At 38.2% G+C, this 22,130-nt stretch overlaps 1 protein-coding gene across 2 annotated transcripts; it reads left to right on the forward strand.

The window, feature by feature from the left end:
- The first annotated feature begins 319 nt into the window (after positions 1-319).
- LOC125358001 (olfactory receptor 11G2-like) lies at positions 320-8,717 on the forward strand. Of its 2 annotated transcripts, XM_048354837.1 has the most exons (2): positions 320-345; positions 7,808-8,717. In XM_048354837.1, the coding sequence occupies exons 1-2, from the start codon at positions 320-322 to the stop codon at positions 8,715-8,717; spliced, it is 936 nt and encodes a 311-aa protein (XP_048210794.1). The 2 variants fall into 2 exon arrangements, with proteins under 2 accessions (XP_048210794.1, XP_048210795.1); XM_048354838.1 differs by lacking the exon at positions 320-345 and having other exon boundaries at positions 7,728-8,717.
- Positions 8,718-22,130: the final 13,413 nt, after the last annotated feature.

Raw genomic sequence — 22,130 nt, forward strand, 5'->3', positions numbered from 1 at the left:
GGAAGAAATATTTATTTTGGCTCATGGTTTCAGAGGTTTCAGTCCAAAGTACTTGGCTCTGCTGATTCTGGGCTAGTGGAAAGAGAGACAGAAGCTCACAGCAGTGGAACATGGAGCAGACACCACTTACCTCGGAGCAGACGGAAGCAGAGGAAGGGTCCAGAGAATAAAGATAACCCTCAAAGTTACACCTTAAGCCTCTACTTCCTCCAGATAGAACCTATCTAAATTCTATCATCTCCCACAGTAACACCACCAGCTGAAGACCTAACGCTCAATTAACCCATGAGCATCCTTGAATGATGGTGTATTCTATGAGATGAACTCCAACAAGAGAGTAGCACAGCATTGTTGCACAGGGAAGGCCAGCATGCATACCTCATGTGAATGTTAGTTCACTTGCAGACATCTGAGGGAAAGCCCTTGGGTTTCTTAGAGTTTTCACTGGCCATGTATGTGGTAGACACACATGAGTTAGACAGAGTGGTATTGGTTGTTCAATTAATCAATGCAGTACGTTATTTGTATTTTGTCTCACCTGTGAGAAGTGTGAAGTATACTCAAATCAACTTGCATTTTTTTAAATAGAAATTAAGGCATGCCCCAAGAGGACTGAATAACAAGCACAAAGTTGTCTCTTGACACTGTTCTGCTTTTAAAAAGAAATTGATTCTCAAGGGTCAGGAAGAACAGGCTAACTTCCTGGCAGGCTTTGTTTATTACCACTCCATCCTGCCTCAAACAAAATTAAGGATCCTCTTCACAATTAGCACTTTTCCTTTCCCACGGGTTACTGCCAAAAAGACTGACACAGCTCTCTATGAAAATTAGAAAGGAACTTGAGAGAAGCTTCAGTCCGGGATCCCCTTTGCTGATACAGGTAATAAGGTAATGTAGCATTTAGAATAAGAATAAAAATAATATAGTTGCAGAATCCAAAATCCTTTACCTACATCTCTCTGAATTTATTATAGCCTATATTTCTTAAGCTCTTGCTGGTCTTAGGGCTTGAACTCAGGGCTTGGGCTTTTTTCCCCTTAAAGTTAGCAATCTACAGCTCTACTCCTGGCTTCTTGGTAATTAGTTGGAGACAAAAACCTGACGTACTTTCCTGCCCATTCTGGCTTCAAACTGCTGTCCTCAGATTTCAGCTTCCTGAGTAGCTAGGATTATAGGCATAGGCACCAATGCCTGGCTGATTTCACAACTTTTTAAAGGTATGACTATACCCATTTTAGAACTAAGGAAAAACACTAAGTATTAATTTCCTATGAGTGGTAAAGAAAATTTTGAACTCTAAATTCTGGCCTCTTTGGTTAACACAGCTGTCTTCCACTTGTCCCAATCTGGACAATTCTTATTTACTTTTCCAAATATTTTCTAGAAACAGAGAATGTAGTGTTGCAGACATGGTAGCCCTCACTGAATCTGTGGGAATAAAGAAGGGGAGGGAATTGTGTTGTTGCAAGACATCTCTGAATTGACTATGGAGGCAAAAATAAAGCTAGATGGCAAGACTTCTATTGTATCAAACTTTAGAGAAAATAAAAATATCCAGGAGATGTCCTCCTCTAAAACTTTGTGCAGCAGAGCCAGGCTTCCACAACTCATACATAATCTGCCTCAATTTTTCCCTAAACTAAATGGCCCAAATGACATGCATCCATGAACACAATGCTGTGTTTGTGTTCACAATATCTTCTCCAGCCAAGGAAAAATGAGTCCATTCCACTCTTTTATGTTGTTCTTATTTTTTTTATAGAGCTGTAGACCCTGTATATGCAAAGTGAGTACTTTTCCTCTGAGCCCTATAGTATTTGGTTTTAGGGGAGTTTTTCTCCACTAGCTTAGGCTTTTGGCAGAAAAAAATAATTTCTTTTACATGAAAGAGGTAATAAATGGTGAGCATAAAACAGTTTTCATTCACCCAGAGCATACTTACATTTTTCTGCCATTACAGTTTTGTAAAACTTGACAAAGAATTTCTCTGAGAGAAAATGGCTTTACCCAAAAGACAAACAGGATTGGTTTTTGATGTTTGAAGATTACTCTGCTCCTGTCTGGGAAACTGACTATGTAAAAGTTTGGAGCAAGGAGCTGTGTTAGGATGCAACTGCAGAGTTCTGAGGAGTGTATTTTGGTGGTGGTGGTGGTGGGGGTGGTGGGGGTGGTGGTGGTGGTGGTGGTGGTGGTTTGTGTCAGTATTAGGATTTGAACACAGACCTGAGCTAATTTGCTTGACTTTTTGACTCATGATTGGCATTCTAACATTTGAACTACATCTTCACTTCAAGTTTTTTGCTGGTTAACTAGACTTTCGTGCCCCAGATGGCCTCCAACTGAGATCCTAGAAATTTAGCCTCCTGAGTAGCTAGGATTACAGGCATGAGCCACCACCAGTGCCCAGTGAAGAGAGACCATTGGATTTAGGAGATGGCAGTGGGGGAAAAAGAAAAGAGCATGTAATAGTTTAGCAAGAAAAACAAGTTGATAGATTCCTTGTAAGATGGGGGGAGGGGGGTAGATATAGAAGAAGTGGAGGTGTGGTAGATCACCAGCCTTGAGTAAAAAATGCTAAGGGCCAGCATATAGACCTTGAATTCAAGCCCCAGTACCAGCATTACATATGTATTTTTTTCATTGTAAATAGTATATATATACAGTTATATATATTTATATATTATATATGTTTATATTATATATAATATATTATATTATATATATTATGTATTATATTATACATATTATATATATATTTATATATGTGTGTGAAAAAGAAATATAACATTAAAACAGAGTAGTCCAGAGTAGAAAGTTCTTGAACATTTAACTATTTAAAGCATTAAATAGTATTTTGAGCAGGCCTCTGATGGCTCACACTTGTAATCCTAGCTACTTGGGAGGCTGAGATCTGAGGATCATGGTTTGAGGCCAGTCAACACAGAAAAGTGTGTGAGATTGTTATCTCCAATTAACCACCAAAAAGCCAGAAGTGAAGCTGTGGCTCAGTGGTAAAGGACTGACCTTGAGTAAACAAGGACCTCAAGGATATCACCTATGCCATAAGTTCCAGCCCCAGGACTGGCACCAAAAAAAAAAAAAAAAAAAGTCCAATCATTAGTATCAAATCCTAGTTATTTACAAAGAATGAAATGACTTTTCTCTGAATTATTATTATTAAATCTGTAAACCTAAAAAGCATTGATAATTTTATAGAATTTAAAATCCAAGTGACCTACACAAGTTACAGGAAGTTCCCCCTTTAGTTAGCCACTCTATTCATTGGCCATGTACCTCCTGGCTTCAAAATAAGGGATTCTGATTAAACAGTTTCCTCCGAAATGACCATATTATTAATATTAATCCTGAAAGAAAATAGTGTAATTTAAATCTTACTATGTATTTTTGTGTCTGGCTTAAGAACACCTGGAAAAGAAATAAATATTTGATGTCTGAAAGTCTCTGTCCCTCACAAGTTCTTAAAATAAGAATGGAAAAGACATTCAGAAAAATGTAATTTTATTATACAAGAATCAGTATCCATTCTTCTCATGGCTAACATACTAAAAAAAAAAAAAATGAGGCCCCTCAGTAGACAAGTGGATCAGGAAAATGTGGTCCATATGCTCAATGGAATTCTATGCCTCGATCAGAAAGAATGAGATTGCCCCATTCTTAAAAAATGGAAGAACTTGAAAAAAAATTATGCTAAGTGAAGTGAGCCAGACCCAAAGAAACATGGACTCCATGGTTTCCCTCCTAGGGAATAATTAGTACATGTTTAAGCTAGTCAAAAGACAAACAACTCCAAAAGCAATACTTACAAAAACCATTTGGTGTAAACCAACTGAACAACTCATGGCGGGGAGAGGGAAAGAGGGCTGGGAGTATGGCCTAGTGGCAAGAGTGCTTGCCTAGTATACATGAAGCCCTGGGTTCGATTCCCCAGCACCACATATAGAGAAAATGGCCAGAAGTGGCACTGTGGCTCAAGTGGCAGAGTGCTAGCCTTGAGCAAAAAGAAGCCAGGGACAGTGCTCAGGCCCTGAGACCAAGGCCCAGGACTGGTAAAAAAAAAAAAAAAAAAAAAAAAAAAAAATCTAGGTTTCAGAAGAAAGCTTTTGCATTAATTTTATAGATTCCAAAATACTGATCAGTTTGCTAATCTCCTTTCCCCTCCCTGAAAAAAGAAACAAAAAACATGCTGCAACCAACTGCTGCTCCATAGACAGCCACTTATTCACAGAAGACTTACTATATTGCAAATTCCAAATAGATTGCTGTCAACTATGCCAGCTTCCAAAACTAATTTGCAATTGACTGATTCATATAAAAAACTAGATATTTGGATAAAAAAAATCTAGATAGTATTCATGTTCCTGTCTCTTATACATAGGACTGTAATAACCAAACTAAAGACTTGACTGCAGGATTAATGAACAAAGATTGTTGGAATTTTTTTTGTTGATGTTTTGTTTTTATTGCCAGTCCTGGGGCGTGGACTCAGAGCCTGAGCACTGTTCCTGGCTTCTTTTTGCTCAAAGCTAGTACTCTACCTCTTGAGCCACAGCTCCACTTCCAGCTTTTTTCTATATATGTGGTGCTGAGGAATCAAACCCAGGGCTTCATGTATATGAGGCACTTTACCATAGGCCATATTCCCAGCCCCGGAATTTTTTAAGTTTTTTATTGTTATTATGAAGGTGATGAAAGGTTACCGTTACATAAATTGGGTAAAGAGTACATTTCTTTTTGGACAATGTTACTCCTTCCCTTGCTGTCTCCCAATTTTTCCCTCCCATCCCTACCCACAAGTTGTATGGTTCATTTTCAACATTGTTTGGATTTATTTTTTTGTTCAGAAAAAAATGAAGCCATTATGCAGAAGCAAAACAGCCCATAGGACATTCTGCCCAGGAGTACCTAGAAAGGGAGAAAAAAAGTTTTCTCTTTTTGTCAGTTTTCTGATACATCCACTTTAACACTGTATCAATGACAGGCTCCATCATTTTATTTTTTTTATTTATTTATTTATTTATTTTTTTGGCCAGTCCTGTGCCTTGGACTCAGGGCCTGAGCACTGTCCCTGGCTTCTTCCCGCTCAAGGCTAGCACTCTGCCACTTGAGCCACAGCGCCACTTCTGGCTGTTTTCTGTATATGTAGTGCTGGGGAATTGAACCCAGGGCCTCATGTATATGAGGCAAGCACTCTTGCCACTAGGCCATATCCCCAGCCCCAGGCTCCATCATTTTAATAACTAGATTAGAAGGCAAGGGACTTTTCAGACTCGCTATTTCAGACCCAGACTAAAATCTATCTCAGAAAAATCATATTAATGCTGACTCTATACCTTAGCTGTATCCAGCATTGATGGATAGAACTGCCTTAACAGAAACAGTTTGGATTGCATTATCAAATAGCTTGAACCAACAACTTTGCTAACTATTTCAAAGGCAAAAAGTGATTCCAAACAGTTTCTTCTGTACTGTATTCCAGTCACACACAATCTAAGTCAACATTGCTCTAAGTAGCTATGATCTCTCTCTCCTTTCTTTAATTCTATTCATAAATGTTTATTTATGAATAAACTAAGTGCATTTATTCATTTATTTTGTAAATTTTCTTGGAAGTTTTTTAGGTACAAACATTAAGCTCAATTCCCAATGATTTCTACACAAGTAACTTCTCGGGAAAACTGACATCAAGGCCAAAACAAATTTATCTTGGAAACTTACTGCTCAGGAAGATATTCCTAAAGAAGTAATTCAAAGGGAACACCAAAATTGAGAGACAAAGGGTAAAATAAGAGAAACAACAACAAAAGCAATACTTGCAAAACTGTTTGGTGTAAGTGAACTGAACACGGCAGGGTGGGAAAGGGGGAGGGGGGAGGGGAGTATGAGGGACAAGGTAACAAACAGTACAAGAAAAGTATCCAATGCCTAACGTATGAAACTGTAACATCTCTGTACATCAGTTTTATAATAAAAACTTTTAAAAAAAGAAAATAAAGGATAAAAAAGGAAAGGAAAAAAAAGGAACAAGGGAAAAAAATATAAATAAATAAATAAATAAATAAATAAATAAATAAATAAATAAATAAACAAACAACTCTCTCTTAGTATAGCTATATGAGAAAATCAAGACATATAGTGGAGAAATGTCTGGCAATGTCATAAGGTAGATCACAGGCTTCTACACAGAGAATGACATTCTCAGTGCTGCTGTAAATTACATCCTGCATTAAAGTGGTCTACACTAGGTTTGGGAGACTATTTTCTTTATCACTCATAAAATATTCTCTTAAGAGGAAAAAATTATGTAACCATCTGTTCTGAAGAGAAAATATTGCCAAGAAGTATATTACCCAGGGTGATATTACTAAAAAAAGACAAGTTGTGAAAATGCATTCCATCTCTTATATCTCAGGACTCTGATAAAGACTTTAACATTAGAGGACACTGACAGAGCTCTCATGTACTGTCAATAGGAACTTACAAATTGTAAAAAAAAAAAAAATCTACTTCATGCTGATGGTACTCACCTACCTATAAGCCTAGCTACTCAGGAGGCTAAATATTAGCACAAAAGAAGGAACAGGAGGAGGAACAGAAGGAAGAAGATAGAAAATAGGAGGAAAAAAGGAGGAGGAGGAGGAGGAGGAGGAGGAGGAGGAGGAGGAGGAGGAAGAGGAAGAAGAGGAGGAGGAGGAGGAGCGTAATAAAGAAAACTACTTCGCTTAATATGCTAAAGTTGAAGATAAGATACATACACCCTTTGGAGATGTAAGCCAAGAGAGGTAAACGATATGGCATACTAGCATTACTTCTAATAGCCTCAAACTGGAAATCACCCAAAATGTTTATCTACACAAAAATGTCTAAATATGTGCTGCTTTAATCACACAATGCAATAGTATAGAAAATTAAAATGTAACTACCTGCTGATAGATGCAACATGAACTTGACAACTTATTGTTGAACTAAAGAAAGTATCCAAAGTCCAATAGTACAATTACACTTATACAAAGTTTTAAAAGACAAAAACAATAACAATTATTTAGAAGCACATATTTGGCTGGTAAATTATAAAGAAAGCAAGAAAATGATTTCCTTAGGAAAGGAATGTTACAGGTGGAGAGCAGAGATGCCAAGGTAGTGATTGGGATCCAGCATAAGAGGAAATGTCTAGGATATAAGCAATGTCCTATTCTTAACCTCAGTGACAGTTACAGTAACATTTTTCTTCACAACGACTCAGTAAACTATTGGTTTATTTATTCTGCATATTTCCATTTCACAATAAGGAAATTTCTACATATATCCACTGACAATTCATGATTCCATTGTTTATTACAAACCAACAACTAAGTTCCATGTAAACAGTATTTCTGAATTATACAAAACTAGTGGCTCACACCTATAATCCTAGCTACTCAGGAGACTGAGATCTGAGGATAAAATTACCGCCAGCCTACCAGTAATGTCCATGAGACTTTTATCCTCAATTAAGTACCAAAAACCCAGAAGTAAAACTGTGGCTCAAGAGGTAAAGCTCTAGCCTTGAATATAAAAACTCAGGGAAAGTACCTAGGCCTTGAGTACAAGCCCGAGGACTGGCACGAGAATAATAATAATAACAACAACAATAATAATGATAATTTATCTGTAGATGTGCATGGCATTTCTCAAATAGCTTGAAGACATTTCTGGGTTGAAGTTTGTCTTTGTATTATCATTCAGTAACTGCTGATACTTTTACAACTCACAGACACATGACAGACATCAATACCTTCAGCAACTTCAGCACCATTTCTGGCTTCATCCTCCTGGGCTTCCCTGGTCCCAGGCAGGGCCAGATCCTCCTCTTCGTGCTCTTCTCTGTCATCTACATCCTCACACTCATGGGCAATGGTTCCATCATCTGTGCTGTGCACTGGGATCAGAGACTCCATACCCCCATGTACATCCTGCTGGCCAACTTCTCCTTCCTGGAGATCTGGTATGTTACCTCCACAGTCCCCAACATGTTGGCCAATTTCCTCTCTGACACCAAGGTCATCTCCTTCTCTGGATGCTTTCTCCAGTTTTATTTCTTCTTTTCTTTGGGATCTACAGAATGTTTTTTTCTAGCAGTAATGGCTTTTGATCGGTATCTGGCCATCTGCAGGCCTCTACACTATCCTATCATTATGACTAGACGTTTTTGCAACAACCTTGTGGTCAGCTGCTGGGTACTTGGTTTCCTCTGGTTCCTGGTTCCTATCACTATCATCTCCCAGATGACCTTCTGTGGATCTGGGATCATTGACCACTTCCTATGTGACCCAGGTCCAATACTAGCCCTCACCTGTACCAGAGACCCAGTAATAGAGTTGACTAGCTCCTCCTTAAGTTCCTTACTTTTATTTATTCCCTTTCTCTTCATCATGGGGTCCTATGCTCTGGTTCTTAGGGCTGTACTGAGGGTCCCTTCAGCATCTGGAAGAAGAAAGGCCTTTTCCACCTGTGGCTCCCATCTGGCTGTGGTTTCTCTTTTCTATGGCTCAGTGATGGTCATGTATGTGAGCCCAACATCTGATCATGAAGCCAGAACACAAAAAATTGTAACTCTGTTCTATTCTGTGGTCACTCCACTGTTTAATCCTGTAATATATAGTCTGAGAAACAAAGACATGAAATATGCAATGAAAAAACTACTGAAAATACAAAATTAATGTGCTTATTTTAAAAGATTTTTGAGAAACAATATCTGGTTTTACCTTACTGATTAAAAAGAAAATTAATGGATGTGACTCAGAATATATTTCTGTTTTATTAGTTATTAGAATGTACAGCACTATAAGGAGTCACAAAGATGTTCTCTACCTTCTTAATTTTACAAATGACAAAATTATCATTTTTTTAAATGTTGGGGGAGGAAAATTCTTCTACTGGGCACTGATGGTTCATGCCTGTAATTCCAGCTGGTGACTGGAGTCTGAGCTTTGTGGTTCAAAGCCAGCCAGAGCAGAAGAGTCCATGAGATCCTTAACCCCAATTAGAAGCTGGAAGAGTAAGTATGGCTCATGTGTTAGAGTGCCATCCTTAAGCAAAAAAATAGCTAAAGAGGAGTGTGTAGGCCCTGAGTTTTTATTCCGATCCAGTACTGGCATATTTAGTTAAAAATCTGGAAAAACCTAGGAAAACCTCTCCATAAAGGCAGGAGAAGAAACAAGGCAGTTCTATTATTCAGTAAGCATTAAACTACAGCAAAATATGTATCATAGGCCACTCAGGCACTGATTGCAACCTGAAAAGATACCTCATCCTTTTATATAACAACATGAATGTGACATATTATGTACTTCTTTTCAAGATAAACAATAATCAGTCTTCAAGAGGCTGTGACAGCACAATGTATCCTATAATCACTTGCTAATTCAAGGAGCTATCTACATTTCCTAACTGGCTTTATGCAAAGGAATGGTATCATCATACATTGATGACAGGAAATGATCTTGCAACTTGGAAATTAATATATTGAAGTTGAGCTCGTGCCCTCCCACCAGAACTGAGGGATTGATAGTCCATTGTAGCAGGAGATTGCATATGTAAGGTCTATTTCCAGGTTCTTAAGGAAAATGTTTCTGGATAATAAGGCTGGACAAATGTTCACTTACTTTTGAAAATGACTTACATTTATCTGTTGAAGAAAAAGAAAAAAAGGACCAAATTAGATTTCTAAAGTAAATAAGAAAATAGAACATTGCTTCCTTTATTTTATTTTTTAATTGAAACGGTGATATACAGAGGGGTTACAGGTACGTAAGTCAGGTATTGAGCACATTTCTTTTGAATAGTGTTACCTCTTCCATAGTTTTCTCCTCGATTTTTCCCTCCTGCCCCCCCCACCTTGTACCACCATTTCTATGGTTCCCCTTACCCTCCCCAGATCACATAAAATTACACAGAGGCAAAGATATAGAAGTAAAAAACAGCAAAAGAGGAAAAACAGACAAAAATACCCACAAAATTAAAATTTTAAATACCTCTTGTTTTTATTTCTTGGAGTTCACTTTGATAAGCATTATTTTACATTATCACAAGTGCCTAGCTATTGAGCCTTTGTGATCCTCTTCTCCTTTGGTCTCATAGTGTGAATGTTTAGAGTCCTGTTTATCGTGTCCAAGTTTAACTTTTTGTCTTTTACTATCTACTGGGTTTAGTTATAAATTGATAGGTGTGTTCTAATTATTCTTTGGGTCTAGCTTATTTTACTTAATAAAAATTTTCCAAGTCTTTCCATTTCCTTACAAATGAAACAATGTCATTCTTTCTGTCAGAAGCATAGAATTCTAGTGTGTGTGTGTTTGTGTGTGTGTGTATCACATTTTGTTGATTCATTCATCCATAGAGAGGCATCTGAGCTGATTCCACATCTTGGCTATAATAAACAATGCTGCAATGAACATGGTTGTGCTAGTAGCTTTAGTGTGGTGTTGTCTGTTGTCATTGGATAGAAGCCCAGGAGTGGGATTGCTGTGTCATCGGGAAGCTCTATGTTTACTCTTTTGAGGAACCTCCATACTGGTTTCCATAGTGACTGAACAAGTTTACATTCCCACCAACATAGTAGGACAGTTTCCTTTGTCCACATATCCACCAGCATCTGTTACTACTAGTTTTCTTGATAATGGCCATTCTAACTAGGGTGAGGTGGAATCTTAATGTTGTTTTGATTTGCATCTCTTATGGCGAGAGATGCTGAACATCTCTGCCTGTGTCTTCTTACTATTCTTTCTTCTCCTTCTGAGAAATCTGTCTTTAGGTACTTGGCCCATTTATTAATTAGGTTGTATCTTTGAAGACTGGTTTTTGGAAGGTTTTTTTAGGTCTATGTCTATTTTAGATACTAAGCCCTTGTCTGATGTTAGCTTTGTATCTTCTCAATAAATGTATTTATTAGCAGTGTTTTTAAAGCATTGTGAGAACTATCTTCTAGGTCCCTTATGTCTGCTCTATTGCCTGGTTATTTTTGTGGGAGTTGAGGTTCCTTGACTTGCCATTTTTCTAGTTTCTATGGTTTGTTCTGCCCATTGGAAACTAAACAATTGCATAGATTTTAGTCAGAGGTTTTAGATAATATATAGGTATTTCCCTACCTAAATACTCCTTCATTTTGTTTGGGGATGGGTATTATGTTGTAGAAAATGAGAATATATATATATATATATATATATATATATATATATATATATATATATATATACAGTATTTGTGTGTGCATAAATATATATAGTATTTGTATTTGTGTGTGTGCATAAATATATATATACATTCATAGCCAGTGAGCATATCTGTTGTTAGCATCATGCTAACAAACCAAAACAAAACTGAAAAGAAAACAGGATAAGCCAACTAGACAGAGTCAAAATAGCAACAAATACAGTCAAACTAGTGAGTAAACAATAAGGGAACAAATAAAAGAAAAAAAGAGAAAGACTAGCAATAGAAGAAAACAAATTACAATGAAACTAAAAGAAAAATAAGGGAAGGAGAAAAACAGAATTAAAGGTAAGGAAAGGAACTAAAAAATAAAAATATAGGAAATTAAACAATCAAAAATATAGCTAGAATTAAGTATGCACACAATAAAAATACAGGCTTAGCAATCATCATAGACTATATGTCTAAGACAAAATAAAAAACAAAACAAAACAAAAACAACAGAAAAATAATTTTTAAAAAACAAAGAAGAACAAAAAAGTGAGCTCTCCAATTTTTGGGGGGTACTGTGCCTCTCCTAATGTCCAGTATGCAGTCTCTTAGTGGAGATTCTGCTTTAGTTGCTGTGATCTGCATCTATCCTTGTAGCCAATATCTGGGGAGTATCAGGGGTGTGGGTGAGGTAGAGTTCCTTATTTCAAAAATTCTTCCTTTATTTTCAGCAAGAATAATTCAGCCACTTTTTTCTTGTATTTTCCCTTACAGTCTATACAAGACCATAATTTCAGGGGGGAAAGTGACGTTTGCCAACAGCAAATCTTCACTCCTTCGTTTACATCTCTATCCTTCACAATATATGCCATGGTAATACTAATGAAAAATTAAAAAAAAATACAGCTTGGCACCATGGCTTATATCTGTATCTTCGCTACTCAGGAGGCTGAGATCGTAGAATCACAGATTGAAGCCATTCCAGACAGGAAAGTTTGTAAGACTCTTGGTTCCTATTAACCAGCAAAAATATGAAAGTGGAGATATTGCTCAAGTGGCAGAGTTACAGGGATGGAAGACAGGAAAGAGGGAGGGACAGATGGGGGTAGGAAGGTAGGAAGGGGAGGGGGGAGGGAGGGAATGAGGGAAGGAAGGAAGGAAGGAAGGAAGGAAGGAAGGAAGGAAGGAAGGAAGGAAGGAAGGAAGGGGAAAACTAATGTCTTTGAAATACCTATCTTCAGATAAATTTTTAAAATGTGTTTGGTACAATTGAAAAAGTAGAAAATATATTAAACAAATACGAAACACTTTAGACATCTAAAAGGAGATTTATTCATGAAAGAAATACAAATAAAACTATAATGAGTACACTTCTTTATCCCCAAAATACCAAAGATCAATAGTGATGTTGAGAAAAACATCAGTCTTATCTTGAGTTAGCAGAATTTATATTAGGCTCCTGAATGCAAATGGTATTCCTCTTAGCCCAGCAAGTTCACTCTTGTGTTGTTTTGGTTTTTTACCAGCTTGAAATCAGGGCCTGAGCACTGTGCCTGTCTTCTTTTTGCTCAAGGCTAGCACTCTACCACTTGAGCCATAGTGCCACTTCTGGCTTTATATATATATATATATATATATATATGTGAGGCTGAGGAATCGAACCCAGGGCTTCATGTATACAAGGCAAGCACTCTACCACGAGGCCATATTCCCAGCCTGAAAGTTTACTCTTAGCAAATTGGTATCTGCATACAAAAAAGAATGACATCTGCAAGTGTATTGACCACCATTTCTAATAGAAAAAAAAAGACCCACTCAAACTCCCATTAACTATGGAACAATTCGATAAATTACTATAAGGCAGAAAACTATAAAACTATGGGTGGGGCGTTGCCAGTAATGGTGAGCACTGTCCATGGCTTCTTTTCACTCAAGGCACTCTACTACTTGAACCACAGAACCACTTCTGACTTTTTCTATATATATGGTCCTGAGGAATTCAACCTAGGGCTTCATGTATACAAGGCAAGCACTCTACCACTAGGCCATATTCTCTGCACTAGAACTATGTTTTAATTAAAACTATCTCACCAGGCACCAGTAGCTCACACCAGTAATCCTAACTATTTAGGAGGCTGAGATCTGAGGATCACAGTTCTAAGCCATCCAAGGCAGGAAAATCTTATCCCCAATTATAAGCCAGAAGTGATACTGGCTCAAGTGGTAGAGAGATAGCCTTGAGAAAAAGAAGCTCAGGAATATTGCCTGGGCTCTATGTTCAAGCCCTCAGAACCAGCAAAAAACAAAAAATACAAATAAAACTATCCCTAAAATAGATTGTTAAAGGAAAAGCAAGCTAAAAATAACTACTCCTTGGGCCATTCATAAAAAATATTATAAAAATGAACAAATGTTTATTCATAAATACATAATGTTTCTTAAGGAAGAAACTAGCGATTGGGTTGGAGGAAAGAAAATTGAGTATCTGGATATTCAGAGAAAAGATATTTTTGCCATATATACATTCATTATTTTAATGTTTCATTTTATGCACGTATGTTCCATTGAGTCATTAAATAACATTTAATATCAACATTAAAAGAGTAATTTTTTTGCATGTCCTGGGCTTGGACTCAGGGCCTGGACGTTGTCCCTGCGCTTCTTTTGCTCAGTTAGTGCTCTACCACTTGAGCCACAGCACCTCTTCATCTGTTTATGTGGTACTGAGGAATTGGACTTAGGGTTTCATGCACGCAAGGCAAGCACTCTACCACTAAGCTATATTCCCAGCCCCTAAAAGAGTAAATTTTAAAATAAAGACAGTTACTAATAGCTGGTGTGATCCTGATTACTCAGGAAGCTGAAGTCTGAGGATCATGATTTGAAGCCAATCTAGGCAGACAAATCCATGAGACTTTTATTCCCCAGCTAACCAGCAAAAAGCAGAAGCAAAAATGTGACTCAGGTGCTGCCAGCCCTAAGTGTAAAAGCTAAGTAAAAGCAATTAGCCTGGAGTTCAAGCCCCAGTACCAACATCAAAAAGAAGGAGGAGGAGGAGAAGGTAGAGGAGGAAGAAGAGGAGGAAGAGGAGGAGGAGGAGGAGGAGGAGGAGGAGGAGGAGGAGGAGGAGGAGGAGGAGGAGGAGGAGAAGCTTTTAATTATCTTACTATAAAATTACAACCCAATTATTATTTTCTTTATAATTCTTTTGGAAACTAGTAAGAGGGCTTTATTGGGGGTCAATAAAAAAAGAAATTTTAAAATCTCAGTGTCATCTCACTCAAACTCTTCATGTTGGAACAAACTAAAAAGTGAGCTCCTTTTCTAATGACCTGCAAGAATAAATAAGCTACAAAAAATTCAAAGTGGTTTATGTCAACTTTTTCCATTGTTCCTTAGTCATTTAAGAAAGTTAAATCACATTCAATATTCTCTAAGCACTGAGATTGTGGATTGTAAATCATTTCATATAAGTTAACAAAGTACATGTCCTTCCCTGCAGACTTACCTGGTAAACCAGGGGCACCTGGAACATGATGCTGTATACACAGGAAATTATAAGTTGCTACAGAAGCAAGTGTAAGAACAACATAAATAAACCCCATTCAGGCACAGAAGCCAAGCATAGTGGGATATGTCTATAATCACAGACCGCCTCCCAGAAGGTTGAGGCAGGCAGATCTCAAGTTCCTAGCCAGCAAGGGCTGTCATTAAGACCTTATCTCAAAAACAGCAAGGAAACAAACAGAAGTATTAGGGATGAGAAAGCATAGCATTTTCTGAAAAAATATATATAGCCACTCATAGGTCATCACTTATTTTTGAGGATATGACAAATATAGAATAGAAGTGTCTAGATTGTGCATTTTCTGGCCATCATGAGTTATCATGGCCACACTTACTAATTTGTTATTGTTCAACACAGTCTGCACTAGGTGATATATCCATGACTTCTCAAATCTAATCAGGGTAAGTAAGAATAGTTAGAGAAGAAAAAGAAAAAAGTAAAATGAAGGAGGAGAAAACAAGTTATACAAGAAATGTACCCACCCTTACGTATGAAACTGTAACTCCTTTGTACATCACTTTGACAATAAATAATTATTCAGAAAAAAATGTGCAAGACACACACACTCCAACTGATCAAGATGCATTATACCCACAGACATTGAATTGAAGCCCCTTTGTACAACTACTTAAAGATAATAATTAGTCAATTAATTTTCAACAGTGACTATTTCCAGCACCTGTATTGGTCATCAACCACCAAAGAAACTTCAAACTTGATAAAACTGAAAAAATCAAGCAAGGATAAAGAAGATGTGCTAGTTATACATAATGGAATATTATTTAGCCATAATTTTTAAAAGAAAAAATAAATTAATTTAAAAAATAAAAGTGTAGGACTTCCGGGAAGATGGCAGAGGAGCAGCAGAGCCCCAACTAAGCTCTCTCTGACATCCCAGTTTTACCACTCCAGAGAAACTTTTACTCCTAGAAAGACAGCCCAAGTAAGTTATAACAGTATAGGGATTCTGGCCAGAAAGGAAAAATGGACTTTGCTGGCCTGAAAACACAAATTTGAGCTCCAGGTGGCATCTCCCTGCCACACCGGTGCTGGCACCAGCACAGCGCCCAGCACTCCACGCACCTAAAGCACACAACGACAACCATGAAGAAATCCTCCAGATGGCGGCAGCAGACAGATGTGGATCACAGCCTGAGCACAGATGGGCCAAAACTGCAAAGAAAACGTAAGTACCCCACAAAGACATTCTCACTCATGTCCACAGAGCAGCATCTGGAAGGTAGCCCTTCCCCCACCACCAGAGAGAAACACCATCTTTGACTCTGGCATAGACCTGGTCAGACCAGACTGGAACTAAAGTGGGCCAGGGGAAAGTGAGGACGAAGGGGCCATCTTTGAAAAGGGCAAGAGTAACTGATCAGTGAAACCCAGCTCCGCCCAGGAGAACATCCCTCCCCACCCCCCCAGGCAGGAGGTTTGTTCCCAGGCCTCAGCTCCCAGACTCAGATAAACTCAGCTAGAGGTGCCCCACCCTGCCCTGCCCACACTGCAGCTGCTAACTCTCCAGCAGCCGGAATTTCTAAAATCAAACCAAAAGCGGCAAGCAGTTACTGGCAGCACAGAACAATGAGACGGGAGAGAGTAAACCATTGGAGACAGATAAACAGCCCCATTACAAAAGATGGCCAATTCCCACCACCAAACAGAGCTGAATTCCACAGCCAGCTCCACCCAGGAGAAGTCCTCCCTGCCCAGGAGAGAGGAACCTGCCCCGGGGCAAGTGGCTCTCAGCCAGGTAAACCAGACCCGAGGCACCCCACCCTGCTGAGTCCAAAGCCTAATCAGAGCCAGGCATTAAATAAAGGCAGCAGCCCCACAGAAACAGGAGGAACCATAGTTCCCAAAACTGTTCAGTGTCCCCCATCTACAGAAGACATCCAAGTCCTACCTACAAGCTGTGCAAACCACAGAGCCCCAGAATTTAACGAATAGGGGAATAAGGTCAGAGCAGATCCACCCGCTGTAAACTGAAAGCAAATCAAACCAGCCAAGCAGCTGGAAAATAGACTGTAGACTATGGCAAGGAAACCAGAGACTGGAGAGAGCCCACCCAAACAAGGAAGACTCCATTTTTTAAACTTTTTAAAAAAAAATTTTATTTTTTATTTTTCATTTTTGAGTTGTTGTTTATTTTTTGTTTCCCATTATTATGTTTGTTTTATTGGGGGGGGGGGGTTATTTGGTAATCTTTTTGTGTTTTGTGTTGATAGGGCTGACCTGAAAACCGGAGTAACTAAATATAAGTTTTAGTATTAAAATTATAACAGCTTCTAAACACTGGTGATGACTCCATGATAGAGGGCTGCACCCCCACCCATGAGACTAGTTTCTTATAGTTTGACACTTAAAAATATAGGAAGCACTTGTTCACCTCTATACCTGGGTAACAACCATGGTAACGGACAGTAAAAAATGATCATAGTCATAGACTATAGAAATAACCATAATAGTAGTAGAAATGCCATGGTAACTGTTGGGTTGGTTTGCTTATGATTGAGTACTGGATTGTTTTAGCCCGCTCAAGCTTGCCTAGTGGTAATGGGAAAACACGGTCGCAATTGTCAAAATAAAGTTGGTACTAGGTCAGCCTGACTGCAATATTCTGCTTCTGTAAACGGCTTGCTTAACCCATTTGTGACTTGCTCTACACCCTGTATTAACCCCCTGCATCAGTGCTACATGACCCAATGTTGTCAATTCCTGATATCGAGGCCAGTTCCTGATATCAACGCCAAAATAGATAACTGAAAGGATAGATAGCCAATAGAAATAGGACAAGACTTGCTTGCTAAATGCCATCCAATCAAGTATTTGCCAAGTTGGAAATACCCTGCCCCTGTTGTAATCACAATAAAAACCCTGCCTATCTGAGGGTCAGGACTCTCAATCCAGATCCGCTGTGTCGGGGATGGTTGGGAGTCCAGGCTTGAGCTTGCAATAAAGACTCTGATGCGTTTGCATCAGTATCAGCTCCTTGGTGGTCTTTGGGGACCAGAAATCTGGCATAACAGTGTGTTTGTTTTCCTGTATTTTTCTTTGTTTTTCTTTTCACATTTTCTTTCTTTAAAATTACTTTCCTTTGAATAATAACTTTCCTCTTTGCTGTTGGCTCTCCATTGTCTATCATTTTAACCTCGTCCTATCTACCGATTCTACTCTTCTCCACCTTTCCACTTCACTGAAACTAAACCAAAATCATCCTCCCCCATTTATTTTACTCTATTATCTTCACTGCCCCTAACTTACCCTCCTAAATTTACTTCCAGGATCTCCAGACTCCATTGGCCCCTGGTTATCGGTTAGAGGGTATCCCTGTTCAATCCAAGTGAGTCAAAGAGGTTCACAGAGAAATACCACCAGTCCAAAAGATTATAATGGCAAATAAGTAACTACTGAATAGAGGGCTCAGGGTTGGTTGTTATATTAAAATTGTATTCTTTAGTGACACCAAATTTGCTTTTATATACAAAAAAGATCATCTATTTCTTTTCTTTTTTTTTTTTTTTTTTTTTTGGCAGTCCTGGGCCTTAGACTCAGGGCTTGACCATTGTCACTGGCTTCTTTTTGCTCAAGGCTAGCACTCTGCCACTTGAGCCACTTCTGGCCATTTTCTATGTATGTGGTGCTGGGGAATCGAACCCAGGGCTTTATGTATATGAGGCAAGCACTCTTGCCACTAGGCCATATTCCAAGCCCTATATACAAAAAAGAGAAGGAAGGTAAATGCATATAATTGCGAACTTCTAAGATTTATACAATAGTGCTTGCTAAAGTCTGCCTTGGGTCTTAAATGGTGCTCACAGGTGCTTGTAGATTGGCATTTCCAATCCCCATGGGCAGAAGAAGCACAAGAAAGATGGCAAACAAAGGAATCTCATCTCCCACTCAAAACAAGCAGGAAGCAGAGCAGCAAATCAAAGACCTAACAGAGAACACTCAAAATGCTCTACAAACTATGCTGATAAAAATGTTAAATGAAAAGTTTGAATCTCTTCAGACACTATTCTAGAGCATGAGGAGGTGAACCGAAAATTAACAGAGGATTTCATGGCCTCCACAAACAGAAAGATAAATGAACTTTAAGAGTCCAATGAAAACATAGCTACCCAGCTAACAGATTTGAAAGACAGCACTCAGAACCAAATTAATGAAGTAAAGAAGTCCATAAATGACCTAAGAGAAAATTATAGCAAAGACATGGAAGCCATCAAGAAAGACTAGTTAGTCAGAAGGAAGGGAGATTTGAAATCAAGTAGCTAGCCTACAGAGCAGACTAGATGAAGCAGACTATCAAATCTCAGGAGTTGGTTCTTTGGAAAAATTAACAAAATTAACAAGATAGACAGACCCCTAGCAAATTCCCTAGAATCTATGGAGAAAGAACAAAAGCAATGCAAAACCAATCCAATCACCAAAACAGATCACTCCAGAGCTTCGATATACAATCAGGAAGCCCCATTTAAGGCTAATAAGCATCAAGGAAAACCCAGAGAAAGAAGTCAATGGAATAGGCAACTTATTTAACATAATATTAGCTGAGAACTTCCCAAATATCCAGAAGGATAGGCCTAGCCAGATACAAGAAGCATTTAGAACCCCAAACGGACCAGACCAGAATAGGACATCACAATGACACATTGTGATCAAAACAGGATCAATAGAGTCCAAAGAAAGAATCCTTAAAGCTGTGAGGGAGAAGAAAATAATCACATACAAAAGAAAACCAATTAGAGTTACCCCAGATTTTTCAGCAGAGACCATGAAAGCAAGGAGAGCCTGGAATGAGGTATGCCACACCCTAAAGAAAAATAACTGTCAACCAAGAATACTGTACCCAGCTAAACTCTCATTCTTAGCCGAAGGTCAAATAAAAGTTTTCATACAAGGAAAAATTGAACCAATACATCTTCACCAAGCAAGCACTACACAATATCCTCAAAGATATACTACAAATGGAAAATCATCAAGATCACAATACAGACAGAAAATGAACCCTAAATAGAAAACCACATTATTAGATCAATTGGGAAGACACGGCTTTTAACAAGATAGCTATAATGAAAAGAACAAACGATCATCTCTCAATCCTAACTCTCAACATCAATGAACATAATTCTTCAATTAAATAACATAGGCTCATAAGGTGGATTAAAAATCAAGATTCATCTTTCTGCTGCCTCCAAGAGACACATCTACCCAGAAAAAGCAAAAATCTTCTAAAAGTGAAAGGCTGGAATCAAATCTACCAAGCAAACGGCCCTGATTAGCAGGCTGGAGTTGCTATCCTAGTATCAGATAAAATTGACTTCAATTAAAAATGGTAAGAAGAGACAAAGAATGTAACTACATACTAATAAAAGGATCTCTCCTACAAGAGGATATAACCATCCTGCATATCTACACCCCAAATACAGGAGCACCCAACTTCATCAAACAAACACTACTGACTCGAACAACACTCATAGATCCAAACAAATTGATAGTTGGAGAGTTTAACACTCCACTATCACCCCTAAATATATCAACACTCCAAAAACTGAGCAAAGACACCTCAGAGCTAAACAACAGCATAGGCCATCTAGACTTAACCAACATCCACAGAATATTCCATGCAGCAACACCAGAATACACATTCTTTTCAGCATCACATGGAACATTCTCCAAAATAGATCACATCTTAGGGCACAAAGAAAATCTGTACAAATTCAAAAGTATTGAAATCATTCCCTGCATTCTCTCAGACCACAATGAAATAAAATTAGAGCTCAACTCAAATAGCCACCACAGAAAATCCTACAATTCATGGAGACTAAACAACACATTTCTGAACCATCAGTGGATCATTGAAGAAATTAGAACAGAAATTCAAATGTTTATGGAATTCAAACAAGATGAGCACACAAAGTACCGGCTTCTTTGGGACACATCAAAGGCAGTACTCAGAGGAAAATTTATATCTCTGAGTGCCTACATCAAGAAACTGGAGAAACAGCAATTCAACAACTTAAGGAAGCAGCTTAAGCTCCTTGAAAGAGAACAACAAGCCAAACCTCAAGCCATTAGACAGAAGCAAATAATTAAAATCAAGTCAGAATTAAATGACTTAGAGTAAAAAAAGAAAAGAAAAGAATCAACAAAACCAAGAGTTGGTTCTTTGGAAAAATTAACAAAATTAACAAGATAGACAGACCCCTAGCAAATCTGACCAAAAAATGAAGGCAGCACACCCAAGTAAACAAGACCAGAGATTAAACCAACAGCCCCCTCAACAAGTGGGCTAAAGACTTAAAAAGAGACTTCTCTGATGAGGAAATGAGAATGGCCAAGAGACATATGAAAAAGTGCTCTACATCACTGGTCATAAAAAGAAATGCAAATCCAAACAACATTGAGATTCGGCCTCACCCCAGTAAGAATGTCTATTATCAAGAAAACTAACAGTAACAAATGTTGGAGGGGATATGGACAAAAGGGAATCCCATTTCATTGTTGGTGGTTTTATCAAGTTATTTTCTTTGCTGTTTGTTTGGGTTGCTCCTTTTCTGGATTTTTTTCCTTTCTATTTTTTTTCTTTTTTAAATAATTTTTCTCTGTTTTGTGCATCTGTCTTCCACTATCTTTACTTTATTTCTCTCTTTGCGTTCTCTTTCTCTAAAAATTACTTTCCTATGAATAACACCTTCACTCTTTTCTGCTAACTCTCCATTGTCAATCATTTTACCTTGTTCTTTCTACTGATTCTACTCTTCTCCACATTTCCACTTCACTGAAACTAAACCAAAACCACCACCCCCCCGTCCCCAATACATTTTACTCTATTCTCTTTACTACCTCCAACTTACCCTCCTGACTTACTGCCTGGACCTCCAGTTTCCATTGACTCCTGGTTATTGGATAGAGGGTATCCCAGCTTAATCTGAGTGAATTAAAGGGGTTCATAGAGAAATCCAGTCCTAAAAGAACTTAATATAAAAACAAGAACTGCTTATAGGGTTGTAACAGTAAATAAATAACTACTGAATACAGGGCCCAGGACCAGTTGCTATATTGAAATTGTATTCTTTAGGAACACCAAATCTAATTTTATAGACAGGTATACAGGGTATCTGTATATAACAGTGAACTTGTAAAATTTACACAACAGTGTTTGGTAAGGGCTGCTTTGGGTCTTAAACGGTGCTCATAGGTGCTTGTAGATTGGCATTCCCAGTCCAAATTGGCAGAAGGAACACAAGAAAGATGGCAAACAATGAAGTCTTATCCCCTCCTCAAAACAAGCAGGAAGCAGACCAGTCAATCAAAGACATAGAAGAGAACCCCCAAAATGCTCTACAAAGTCTAC

This window comes from Perognathus longimembris, chromosome 10, assembly GCF_023159225.1.
Source record: "Perognathus longimembris pacificus isolate PPM17 chromosome 10, ASM2315922v1, whole genome shotgun sequence".
Classification (NCBI taxonomy): Eukaryota; Metazoa; Chordata; class Mammalia; order Rodentia; family Heteromyidae; genus Perognathus; species Perognathus longimembris.

Bases quoted from the DNA above. Each gene is read 5' to 3' on its own strand.
- LOC125358001 (XM_048354838.1), top strand. From the start codon at position 7,776: ATGACAGACATCAATACCTTCAGCAACTTCAGCACCATTTCTGGCTTC.